Raw genomic sequence first — 13711 nt, forward strand, 5'->3', positions numbered from 1 at the left:
GTTAGCACTTGCTTCAATACCTAGGTTAATGCAGGTAGGTGCCCCTGTTGCTCCACAGTGAATGAAGGGTTAAAGGGGTGGTCTCGCGAAACCAAGTGGGGTTATACACTTCCGTATGGCCATATTAATGCACTTTGTAATGTACATCGTGCATTAATTATGAGCCATACAGAAGTTATTCCACTTACCTGTTCCGTTTCTAGCGTCCTCGTCTCCATGGTTCCGTCTAAATTCGCTGGCAGCTTGCTTTTTTAGACGCGCTTGCGCAGTCCGGTCTTCTCCTTCCAGCACGAGCCGCTTCAGTGTGCTCCCCGCTGTCACTGCTCGGGAGCGCGCTGGAGCGGCCATTCTGTACCTTCCTCTGTTAGAGGAAGGTGCAGAGCTGCCGAGCTGTCCGGAGAAGCCGCCCAGCTGTCCCGCCGTCCAGCTGTCCTGGTAAGTGATGGGCCGGGGGGGGCTGCTGCTGCGCCGGGCTGCGCCGGGGGTGGGGGCTGCCGCTGCGATGGGGGGGCTGTCGCTGCGATGGGGGGGCTGTCGCTGCGCCGGGGGAACTAGCGCTGGGCTGGGGGGGGGCTGTCGCTGGGCCGGGGGGGGGGCTGTCGCTAGGCCGGGGGGGCTGTCGCTGCGCCGGGGGAACTAGCGCTGGGCCGGGGGGGGGGGCTGTCGCTGGGCCGGGGGGGGCTGCCGCTGTGATGGGGGGGGGGCTGCGCCGGTTACCTTCTGCCTGGCGGTGGGTGACTGGTCGGCCGTGTTCACTCCAGGGGTCCGGTCGGCGGCTGCGGGGCGTCTGGTTGCCATGGAGACACAGCTGGTAGCGTCTCGGGAGCGCGCACGTCGGGCTACAGCAAGCGATGCGAAAAGAGCTGGCGGCCATCTTGGGAAAAAGTTTTATAAGTTGCTGAAACGCTGGAACTGTAAGTACAAACCAGCTAGGAAAGTCATTTACAGGGGTAATTAGTAATGTATGTTTAATTAGGGGGACTGGGCAAAAAAAAAAATTCACTGCTTCCTCAAGACATCTCCTTTAAGCTCTTTTTCCTCTTGCAGATCTTAGCACAGTCCAGCACTCTGTATCAGCAATCTCCAGTCTTTATATCCCTTGTCAGGCTTCTCTAGATTTCCGAGTGTGATGAAGATCTGGTCACTTGTTCCTCATGGGAAGTTTCTATCTCTAGCGGCCTGAGCTCGGCACAGCCATGTAGAAAACAACTCCAAAACTTCTTAGAACAGCACAAAAAAACAAAATGTCCCCCGAGCATGCTCGGTTCTGTCTCTCTAGAAATGCTGGAAAGTGTAGTTTACAGCACATTAGGGAACTATGCATATAGTTCAGGTTTTCTTGTATCTGTAGCCACTACTAAGGTGAGTCCCTTACATACACATATAGCTGTGCAGCATATACAATCTGCTGCATACATAAACAGCTATGCAGCATTCAAATACACACATACAGCTCTACTGCAAGCACACAGATACAGCTCTGCTACATGCACACACAACATCTAAAACTGGTTTTCATTATCACTAAATCCTCACATACAAGTATAGTAATATATTGCCCGCTGGTTACAAAGCTCCTGGTTACATGGTTATGTCATCATCAGAGGCGCTGCTGCTACTGCAAGACCTTTGATCTTTGCTATTGACTGCCCCTCTGTGTATAGAAGAGGATCTGCACTCTGGTTACGAGTTAACTGCTGGAAGGGACTGCTCCTGTCCTGCATTGATCAGGGAGAGGGAGGACTGTGTAGCCGTGGTATGTATGGCTGCAGAGTTCTCCCGCAGCACACCATATCGGGCAGCACACTGTATCAGCACACTGCCAGATTATTAAGGCAGCAGTCAGGGGTCTCTGGATCTGTCAGACCTCCCTGTCTGTGGACAATAAGCAACAGACACTTTTCAGCAAGATTTTATCTTGCTGAAAGCTACCTCTTAGGGCTCATTCACACAATGGAATTTGCGCAGCTAACTTACATGCGCAAAAAAACGGACTTTTAGAAGCAATGGTTCAAATGAAAGAATTTTAGCTGCGCAAAAAAATTGCACCTAAAAAGATAGGACATGAGCGACTGAAATTCCCTGCTATGTGAAAATATAAATCCTGACCTATCTTTGGTAATCTTTGGCCACCGGCACACCGAGAGCATTTGCCATGCAGAAGAAAGAAGAGGGCCCTGCAGCGTCCAGACAGGTGAGTAAAATGTCAGTATTGGCATCATGGCCTTGGGCATAGCTGGAAACCGCTGCAGGATTATTCCCCTGTGCCCTTGGATATGAGGCCTAAGAAAGATTAGTAGTGTTAACCTAAACATTCCCATTGTTTATTTAAAACTGCTAAACAATAGGAATGGGAGGGTGGAGGGAGATTAGCAGCATTAAGCTAAACCTCCCATTGTATGTATGTACTGTATGTAGTGGAGTGAAGGTTTTGTGCTGGCCAGAGGAAATAAAAAGATCTGCCTCTCTCAGCAGCGCATTTTTCGGCAACACGTCAGTCCAAATCCTGTGAATGGGTGATTTTAACACTAATGAGGCTCGCGGAAAATTGTCCATTCACGAGATTTTTAGTGCAGTTAGCCGCGATTTTTTTTGCGTGGCTAAATTCTGTGCAATTTTGATATTCGTACAAATGAGCCCTCATAGTCAGAAAAATGTGATACCTCCCTAGCAACCAAAACAACAAATTACCAAGAATGGAAAATAGAAGAAATCAGATGAGGGGAAAAGAGAAAACAGGTCTCATTTCTTTATAGAACACATCAGAAAAACACAAATCACCAACACCTTTAGGGCGCATTCAGACGAGCGTGCAGAGGAGGCAGAGAGGGGGCAGAGAGGGGGCGGGAGCTCAGAGCACTGCTCCCGGCTCTTCCAGCCTCCTCCCCCTGCAGAGAGAGACACCGTATATTGCCCAGCGTGAATACCCGGCTGATATACAGTCATCTGAATGCACCCTTATCTCTAGTGGAGAGCCACACCAGCCTTTATCTATATAATAACATGGTAAATAACCAATGTAGGAATTAAAAGTGTTCATCCCTAGGCTGGGTTCACAAAAGCCGGATTTCCGGAGGAAATCTCGCGGTTTGGCCGCAGTGAAAAACCGCGGGATTTCCGCTGGGAGAAGCGCTGCTTCAAAACCCATGGCACTTAGCCGCTGGTTTTGAAGCGGCTTGGCCGCTCGCTCTTCCGCTGTGGCCGGCGCTTCCATAGAGGAGAGCACGGCTGCAGCGGAAGAAGAAAAAAAATGAACATGCTGCAGCCTGCGAATCTGCGCCGCAGCGCCGGCTTCTGCCGGCTTTGCGGCGGCAAATTTGCTGTCCCGTGTGGACGAGATTTCTGAGAAATCTTGTCCACATGGCTGGCTAATGCCGGGATTAGCGGCCGCTGGCGGATTTGCCGCGGTGAAATTCCGGATAGAATCTCCGCGGCAAATCCGCCCCGTGTGAACCCAGCCCTAAAATGTCATTCTATAAGTACAGAGGCTCTTCTCTCTGACCTCAGATTGTATTGTCACAGCTACAATATTCTATGGATTGCATAGATTAAATGACTTTCTTTGCAAGTATGGCAATTTTTGTGGGCAAAGAAATCTGAGTTACATTAATTATTTATTTTTTTCACAGATTTTAAATCCCTTTTACTGTTTTGAAGTTTATTCACTAGGCACTTGGCTTGCAACTGGTTATATTGAATATTCCATGGCCATATTACTGTTGACTATTTTATCTGTTCTTGCAACAGTTTATTTGTTGAGAATGGTGAGATTTTTTTTTAAATAACACTTTATAATTTATTTACTCTGGAAATCAGAATTTTACTTATTATTTTTTTTTGTTTTTAGCAATCTGTTAAACTACACCATATGGTGGAATCCCACAACAATGTTTTGGTCTCTGTGCTTCAAAGAAACGGAGGTAGGGCCTCTTATTTTTTTCTCCTGTTTTATTTTAGCATTTTCGCTACATGCAACTATTAAATAACGTATGATTCAATAAAAATAATGATTTCTAATAAACTACAAGCATCAAGAGTTTTGCAATTACCCGATCAGTCCCAGTAGCAATAAGAACTCTTTCACACGACCGTATGCGTTTTTCGGCTCACCCGTAAGCACCGTAAAATTGCATAAATTAAGAATTGCTGCAATCAAGTCCCAAAATTTTAGCCGCGTATTTTCTTCCATTTAAGGGCGCCCACCCACTGGCGTTTTTTTACCTGCGTTTTGCGTTTTTCCTGCACAGGCATAGAGATAACATGTGTTCCTGTCCACTGGCGTTTTTTTTGCGTTGCGTTTGCGTTTTTAACATAGGAACTGTCAGTTGCATATGTGTCCTTATTTTTCTCCTAATGCACCCATGAAAGTCAATGGAAATTAATGGAAAAGCCGCGAAAACGCCGTGAAAAACGCCGCGAAAAACATGCAGAAAAATCGCGGTAAACGCGGCAAAAACGCTGCGTTTTTTTCCCGCGGAAAACGCAAACGCCAGTGGGTGGGCGCCCTAAATGGGTGGCTGCTGCATATCGGCTAAACAAATATGCTGCTGCATGGAAATCCATCGATCTGCAGAAATCCTTGGAATGACTACTAATGCCCCTCCCTTTTTTCCACTTTCATAGAAGTCTATGGGAGCTTCTTTCATATCTCAGCAAAAAAATAGAAGACCTATCTTTTCACACCGCATATAAAGTTGGCAACCAAAAATGGTCATCAACGTGCTATTTTTCCAGTGCAATTTTTTTACATGCTCAAAAATTGTTCATCTGAATGAATACATTGGAATCCAATGCTTCAGATGGTCGTGATTATTTGACGTCACTAAATAGCAGTGTGGTGAACAACTATGTAAAATATATAAATCCTGTTACGTGATTGCCAAGAATTGTACACGGGGCCGAGGTATAAACTATATACAAACTTTCTTGTTACCTGTAATGGCAGGCAATGATGGGGGTAGTAGTTGTCAGTTTGTGATGCCACTGTTCCATACACCGGCATTCGCACACGACGCATATATGACACTGGACAAGTGCATAGTACCTTGGGTCCTCCGGAAAGGTGAAGGCCCGGTAAAACTTTACTAGTGACTTTCCATACAATACAGCAGACTTCAGAATGCAGAGTTTAAAGTGCAGGAAAACTTAGTACACATTCAGCAATACTTGACATGAAAGTCAATGGCCACAAAATGGCTATAATGATCACCCCGCTCTCATAGACCTCAGCATGGGTGTCAGTTACGGGTGTACCACTATATGGTGATCTATACTTCAGAGGGCCGCATAGGAATCAATAAATAATCACAATATTATCTTCAGCGGTTCAGTAGACTTCTGCACTGTTATAAACTGTATAAACGTCTCGTTACTTGAAGCGGTAGTTACTCACTATGGCTCTCTATTGTGGTGGGACTTTTTGGGGAAAACATTTAGGCTCACTCACTCCCATGCGCTTCACATACGGTTAGGCGGTCTCTCCTTTTCCTCCATCTTCAGCGATACAAGGGCTGATGGTGCCCTCATGTGGTAGCAAACCCTCAGATGGTAGATGGGTGCTCCTCAGCAGACAAGATGGATCACTCTCCTACTGGAGCCCAATCACTCATACTTATAGATTCATCCACACCACGTCACGTGACACTGAAAGATAGATACACACAACATGCAGCCAAGCTCACAAGCAATGCTTATAGTGTAGTTTACCCTTCAGATGCTGCAGCTGTGCAACACACATACAGAAAATAGACATGACAGCTTTGCACAGTGCATCTACATAAGACAAACATGTATGACAATTATGTGGGGGTCCAGAATGATGTTCTGGGACACTACAGCAGCGTATATACGGTCGTGTAAATAAGGCCTAAAGCCTATTTAGACAGGCCTAATGTCGGCAAACGATGCCGAAACTCGTCCCCGCACATACTCGCTGCTATTTACACTGAGCGATAAGCTCATTGTCCATCGTTTATGCAGCATAAGCGATGGACGATGAGCTGATCGCCCAGTGTAAATACCAGCCATTCAGTACTTATGAACAGTACACCTGTTTTTTTTTTTTCCTGTGCTGTCATTTAGCGATGGCATGTATACCCGCAGCCGATACACAATGTAATTGCATATGGGCTGCAGGTATATACACGACAATAGAGGACAATGGGCTTTATCATGCATATATATGCATCAGGATAGAACATGCTGCGTTCTATTTTGCACCAGCAGATTACGCAATTCAAATATTGAAATACAAAATATTAGGGGAAAAAAGTCAGTACTGCGCATAATTGATGACGATCCACAGCAGTCATACGCAATGCAGAAACTGCAGGTACACGGGGTCACCAGCCGGCTTCACAGCTGGAATACGCTGCAGGATCCCTCTTGCGGAATCCCACCTAGTTGTGTGAAGCCGGCCTAAGGGTAAACTCTTTTCATGTTCCAGCTCTATTTAAAGGTCTAGAATGCTGATATCTTTATAGATATTTCCAAATATCTGCAATAATCCAATTCTTCTTTCCAGTGGTTGAAGAGATTGAATCCAAATACCTGGTGCCCGGAGATGTGATGATTCTGTCTGAGAAAAAGTTTTACCTACCTTGTGATGCTTTGTTGTTATCCGGTGGATGTGTTATAAATGAGGGCATGCTAACAGGTACAGTAAGCTGTACAACAATTAATACATACTGTATGTTTCATATATTTCATGCCACAACAGATAATGTTACATTTTACTTAAAGTGAAAAATGCTCCCCACAACCCCATAAGCTTTTGAGCAAATTTGCTCTCCCAGATGGGGAATCAGCATGCGTATTTCCTTTTCTATGGTAGACAGATTTAGCTCCATACATAGGACATATTACCCCTTTATCAAGAGAAGTATATTTTTATATCCAGGATGGAAATGGGGAGAGCCATGTATTAATAGTCATGTTCAGAGGCGTAACTAGAAGCTTCTGGGCCTCAATGCAAAACTTGTAACAGGGCCCCAACTATAAAGCTTTCTTCATAGTACTGGAATCCCTATATGGAGAAGAGAGGCTAAGGCTCCTGGGCCTGGGTGCAACCGCATTCTCAATAGTTACGTCCCTGGGGCTCATGTTTGTATAAAAAAGTTTACCTCTCTTATGGGAGGTCACAAGGATTGAAGACATCTGCAACAAATTTCTAAAGTCTTGCAGTATTTTATAAAGGTCTGAACATGTGAACTCAATGGCAGCAGGCATGACTGGTCTAGCTTGTCTTACATGCATATCATTCCAATTACAGGCCAAATACTATAGCTATGTAATTATGTTACAATACCAATAAACATTTTAAAAGGGCATGCCTGGAAATGAGGTACATTTTCTGCTATATAAGATTTAATATATGAGCTCCTGAGTGAGCTCTCTCTCTCCTCCAAGAATGAATGGGACTAAGGGTGGTTTCATACAGGTGAGATAATTGTGTGAGTTTTGCACAATTTTCGCCTGCTACGATAGTCAGTAAAAAAACAGATTAGGAAGCCAATGATTTACAATGGTTAGCTTCCCATTAGCGGTGTTTTCACTTATGCGATCCTAAGAGAACACAAAATTGCAGCATGCTCTATCTTTCTACGATGTGCGATTTTTATCTCCCGTATTTCACTATGGAGGCTTCTTTTTATTGCATCGCAACCTAACCCATTTGGATGGGTTCGTTCTCATTTCCTTTTATGTCATGCACATTTTGCGTGTGGAAAAAATACTGAGCATGCTGTGATGTCTTTGGGTGGGCACAAATCTGAGTGATATGCAATAGGCTGCGCAATTCTGCAAGAAAAAGAACAAATCTGGAACTCATTAGCTTAAATAGCCATTGGTTATGGTTGTGTCTCGTGTGCAAAAAAACTTGCATTGCAAGCACAAAAAGTACGGTAAAATAAGCCGATACGCGTGCAAAAAAATGGTTCATTCTGCAAAAACACAGCGCTGAGGTGCGTGCAATTGCGCATAAGACCATGTGTAGGACCTCTAAATCAGAACCTGAAAATAAAAACAGAAAAAATGTTGCTCTCAAATCTGTTTAATTAAAAATAGTAATACAGTAACTTCTCGTTATCATGTTGTTAAAATCTTTTTAAGGGGAAAGTGTTCCTGTGACAAAAGTTCCTTTACCAAATGTAGATAATGGAATTCCATGGAAAGTGCACAGTGGAGAAAATTATCGAACACACATGTTATACTGTGGAACAGAAGTTATAAAGACCAAAACCCCTTCTGATGGCTCTGTCAAAGCTGTAGTCTTACAAACAGGTGAGACCACTGGGCATCGGGCATTCAATTTAAGATGACAGGAACTGTGCAACATAGTAGTCCACATAGTACTGTATAATATTCCCAGGTGTTCAACTTTTCTTTGTTTTAATTTCCTTATACAACTATATACGAGGGGCTGCTGATAAGTCTTTGTTTTTACCAAGAAAGAAACGAGATATGAAGATGAAACTTTACATTTATTCCACGTACTCTCCACTGATGTCAACACACTTCTTACATCGGTATTCCAAGTTCTGTAAGCCTTGCAAAACGAAGGATTTCAGTTGTGCTTCAAACCAGTCATCCGTAGCAGCCATGGCATCAGAAAGGGTGTGAAATTTGGTAACCTTGAGGTGTTTGATAGTCGGAGGGAGATAGATCTGGTGAATAAGGTGGGTGGTCAACCAGCTGGAAGCCTAGCTCCACCAGTTTTGCCGTGTTCGCTTCTGTCAGCGAAGGCTTTTATCTTGCAGGAACAAGATTCCTTTGGACAGCTTGCCGTGACTTTTGGCCTTCAGAGCTGCCTTCAATTGGTCCAAATGTTCAATGTAATACCTTGCATTGATGGTGGAACCATTTTGAAGGTAGTTCACTAGCAGCACGCTCTCCTTATCCCAGAACACAGACACCATCACCTTAGTGGCTGATTTTTGCACCCTGAACTTCTTTGGGCGAGGAGAACCACTGTGCCTCCACTCTTTTGACTGCTCCTTGGTTTCAGGGTCATACAAATAAATCCAGGTCTCATCCATAGTGACCAGTCGATCCAGGAAGTTCTTAGTGGGCTATGTATAAAGGAGAGCCAAATATTCCAGAGGTTATCAAATCTTATTGGGTCCCCAACTCGTTTGGCCTTGACTCTCTCAAAGGAACAGATCATGTTCACCTCTTTGTACCATTCCTAATACCTAGGGATTAGGATCTTAGCCACATTTATGAAGAATGGGAGAATGGGTTTGTATTCAGATGTGAGGCCTGGAGTATCTAGGTTTAGGAGAACAGACTCAGGGGTAAGAGAAAAGTTGGATTTGAAGATAGTGCTTAGTAGCTTCTGAATCTCTACCCAGAAGGGTTGTAGAAGTGGGCATGAGAACCATATGTGGGAGTATGTTCCGATGCCGTCCAAGCATCTCCAGTATAGCGGAGAATAATCAGGGTCTATTTTGTTTAGTAGAGCTGGGGTTTTGTACCATCTGGATACTATTTTATAATTAAGTTCTTGGAACCTAGTGGAGGAAGAAACCGAATGAGACCTGTATATGATATCGCTAATCTCGTCTGTGGTAAAGATCGTATTTAATTCAGATTCCCAGCGAGCTATATAAGAGGGCTTATGTTTGTCTTGTGTTAAGGTCCTATATATTTTAGAGATTGGACTCTTGATGGGCTGGAGGCTCCAAAATAATTTATGGAATAGTAAGTTTTTATCTGTATCTATGATATTTGGGGAGTGCAGCACCACTGAATCTCTAATGATATGTAGGTCTTCGGATCTAAGTGAAGCATCCCCCAGGTGGTTTAAGAACTGTATATCTTGGGGTACAGATTCGTCCTTGATAAGGCCGCTACATTGCAGCGTCCGAAGGTAGGGGTCGCTCATAATTTTTTGTTTGAGTGCTCTGAATTTATTGAGTATTATTGCGGGCAGTGGGGTATAGCCACTGATCTGAGGTATTAGTTTATGTTTCTTGTTTAATTTATGCGATAAACTTAGAGTTAGTTTAGTGTAAGGGTTTTGGATTTGCTTCAGTTTAAATTTGTTGTAAGAGATGGGCCAAGGCGGAGATTTCTGATCGTTATTTAGTGAAAGGAGCTCCCGTTCTACCCACAATTTGGAGCTTCTTTGGCGGGACAGGTCCACCATGCGATTCAGGTGTGATGCATGTAATATAGTTCAAAACCTGGGAGCCCGATTCCACCGCGTTTTTAAGTTTTGATAAGCGTTGTGTGTTTGACCCTGTGTCTCTTGCCCTGCCATATAAACTTTGCTACAAGTTTAGTGAAGAAAAGCCGTGGGACCTCTATAGGAAGCGTTTGTAATGTGTATAATATTCTGGGCAGGTAAATCATTTTAATTAGGGTCTTTCTGACGAACCAAGAAATCGGCAGTGAATTCCATGAGTTGAGGTCCTTCTCCATTCTCTCAAGTAGGGGTGTATAGTTTAGGTTGTACAGATCTGCTTCGCTCCGGGATATTCTTGCCCCTAGATATGTAATTTGTTTACTTGTATTTTTGAATGGCCAAATTTTGGAGATCTCTAACCAGGAATCTTGTTTAATGTTTATATTTAGTAATTCTGATTTTGAGAGATTTAACTTAAAATTGGAGATCTGACCAAAGCTCTTGAACTCATGCAGAATTTCGGGGATTGCGGTTTTAGGATCCATAAGGAAGAACAGCATAGCATCTGCTTAGGAGGCCGATTTATGTTCCGTCGAACTGCATTTCCTACCTGTGATTTTATTGTTTTGTCTGATTTTTTCCAGGAAAGTTTCAATGGTTAGGATGAATAGTAGAGGGGAAAGAGGGCAGCCCTGCTTAGTTCCATTATTAATTCGGACTGCCGGGGAGAACTCGGAGTTGATTTTGATTTTGGCCGAGGGGACAGAGTACAAGGCCATGATCTTATCAATAAATGCTTCTGGGAAACCAAATTTTGCAAGAGACATTCGTAGGAATAACCAATCAACTCTATCAAAAGCCTTCTCGGCGTCTGTAGTGAGAAGGGCAAGTGGAGAGCTGTTGTGGTGTGCTATATGCATTATGTTGAATAGTTTTAGGGTGTTATCCTTCGCTTCTCTGTTTGGTACAAAGCCCACTTGTTCAGGGTTAATCAGTTCGGGTAGGATCACCTTGATCCTGTTAGCTAGGATTTTAGCGTAAATTTTAATGTCGTTATTGATTAGGGATATGGGTCTATAACTACTGCATAAGGAGGGGTCTTGATTATTATATAGGTCAGAATAAAACTCATGAAAAATGTTTGAGATCTCTCATGTTTTGTGATGTATTGCGTGATTTTTATCTTTTATTTTAGAGATAAAGACTTTCGCATTTTGTGTTTTAATTAGGGCTGCCAATTTTTTCCCGCACTTATCCGAAAAGGCGTAGTGTTTATATCTTGCGAAGAAGAGGTATTTTTCGGATTTTTGATTCAGGATCTCTTTTAACTTGGTGCGCAGGTTAAATAATTGTTTTTCGTATTGCAGTGAAACATTTTTCTTATTACAGGTTTCTATGTGTTTAATCTGTTCAGTGAGAAGGGTAATCTCCCTCTCTTTTTCCTTCTTTTTCCTTGCGCCCAGTTCAATGAGGAGGCCTCTTATTACCGCCTTGTGGGCTTCCCAGAGGGTCGCGGGATTGCATGATTCTATCGCGTTTTCTTCAAAGTAATGTTGCAAACCTCTTTGTATGTATTCAATGTCCTCTTTATGCTTTAGCAGGCTATCGTTTAATAGCCAATTGCACCCTGATCTCTTTTTGGGGGAAATGGCTATCTTTATAAAGATTGGAGCGTGATCAGAGTATAAAATAGGGTCATAGAAAGTTTTGGTGATTGCATCTAAGAGAGAATGTTTAATGTAAAAGAGATCAATTCTTAAGTATTTTTTATGAACCGTGGGGTAAAAGGAGTAGTCCCTTGAATCAGGATTGAGAACTCTCCAAGGGTCTACTAGGTGGAGGTCGGCCAACAGCTTTTTAATTTTTCTAATTTTGGAAAGGGGGACCGCTGAGGAGCCATTAGACGTGTCCAAGATGGGGCTAAGTGGTACGTTGAAATCCCCGCCTATAATAACATCCCCCTCAAAAAATTCTTGTAAGAGCTTGGCGACTGCCGCGAAAATGGCGTCTTGGTTAGAGTTAGGGGCATATATATTTGCTAGAGTAAGTACTCTGTCACCAATTGAGCCCTTGACGAAAATAAATCTACCCTCTGGATCAGCTAAGACATTTAGTGTTTAAAGGGGAACTCTTTTGTGTAGAGCAATAGCTACGCCTCTATGTCTTTTCATTGGAGTAGTGGCGTTGAACCATTTGGTGCAGGTTTTATTTTTAGTGAGAGGGATGTAGTTTTTCTTAAAGTGAGTTTCTTGAAAGAAAATGATATCTACGCCCTGTTTCTCTAGGTAGTGTAATATTTGAGACCTTTTTGTGGAATATTAATACCTTTTACATTAAACGAGGCTAAATGTATATCAGCCATGGATACATTTTGTAGGGGATCATTTTAGGCAAATAGTGTCAGCAGAACTGTCATGAGAATTCCGAACACACACAAAAAAAAAACACATAACCATAACAGCTGGTCTTTGTTGGACCAGTAACAAATGAAATTATTATAACCTTTTGCTGCTGGACCAGGTTAAGGGACATAGTCATTACTGGAACCAGATTATCGAGCAGAAATTATAGAATTAGCAGGGACATGGAGTAGCGTAGAGGAGAGAACCATGACTCCCAGCGTAGTCTGTAAATTCTGTGGATATAAGAAAGTTAAAGGGAAACAGAAGCATATAGACACACAACAACTATGAGGCAAACAGTGGAATTAAAGGGAAGAGGCAGTGACACGAAACGTGTCTTGTAAAGTTATTTAGTGGGATGTTCAAGTATCGTCGAGTACCCTCTTCTGGGAGGTTTGTTTTGGCTTGTGTCATGAGTGCGGGATTTTTTAGCTTTACGCGGTGTTGCTGATGACCAATTCTCGCAGGTTGGAAGAGTGGGAGGATTCAGGAGATTCTCAGCCGTGGTCCAGTCTGGTATTTGGATATGGCTCAGATCTAGTTTAGACAAAACGTGTGGAAGGTCCTCGGGGGCTCTGATGGTCCATGTCATGTTGGTACCGGATATGGCCAGGCAGAAAGGGAACAGCCATTTGTAGACTATAGCTTTGTCTCTTAGAGCTTTGGTTAAAGACTGGAGTTGTCTTCTGAGGTCAACAGTCAATCTGGATAGGTCTTGAAATATCATGAGCTCCTTGTCCTCATATTCTATCCTTTTCGCTAGTCTAGCTTTGTGTAGGATTTCTTCTTTAATTTTGAAGCTTTGCAAGCAACAGAGTATATCCCTTGGTTTATTTGCATTGATTGATCTTGGTCTGAAGACACGATGTGCTCTCTCTGTATGCCCAGGTCGAGACCTTCAGTTTTGTTCAACAGTTCTGTGAAAAAAGCTGATAGCACTGTTGGTATTTCTTTATCTGAGATCGACTCTGGGATTCCCCTGACCCGTATGTTGTTTCTCCTTGATTATTTTTTCATTTTCAAGTGATTTGCTAGGTGTTTTAGAACTTTTGTTTGTTTCCGAATTGGCGCTCTTGGTATTCTTTCTCATTGTATCTGTTTCCTAATGTCACTACACTGGGAGGAGGGTGTATTTTTTGTTCACTTTAGTTGAGAGTTGTTTAGCGGATGCTTTGCGGGTTGG

The 13711-nt window shown here is 43.2% G+C and overlaps 2 protein-coding genes across 2 annotated transcripts in view; one reads left to right on the forward strand and one right to left on the reverse strand.

The window, feature by feature from the left end:
* PLAAT1 (phospholipase A and acyltransferase 1) overlaps positions 1–13711 on the reverse strand; it is a 197301-nt gene that overhangs the window by 101499 nt on the left and 82091 nt on the right. The gene's annotated exons all lie outside the window — the stretch shown is intronic.
* The window catches only part of LOC136627016 (probable cation-transporting ATPase 13A5), a 66749-nt gene continuing 56727 nt past the window's right edge, over positions 3690–13711 (forward strand). Inside the window, exons 1-4 of the mRNA XM_066601976.1 lie at positions 3690–3764; positions 3848–3920; positions 6524–6655; positions 8110–8280. Coding sequence (XP_066458073.1) covers positions 3705–3764; positions 3848–3920; positions 6524–6655; positions 8110–8280 — 436 coding nt within the window. The 5' untranslated portion in view covers positions 3690–3704. The remainder of the gene's footprint in view (positions 3765–3847; positions 3921–6523; positions 6656–8109; positions 8281–13711) is intronic.

This window comes from Eleutherodactylus coqui, chromosome 1 (assembly GCF_035609145.1).
Source record: "Eleutherodactylus coqui strain aEleCoq1 chromosome 1, aEleCoq1.hap1, whole genome shotgun sequence".
Taxonomy (NCBI): Eukaryota; Metazoa; Chordata; class Amphibia; order Anura; family Eleutherodactylidae; genus Eleutherodactylus; species Eleutherodactylus coqui.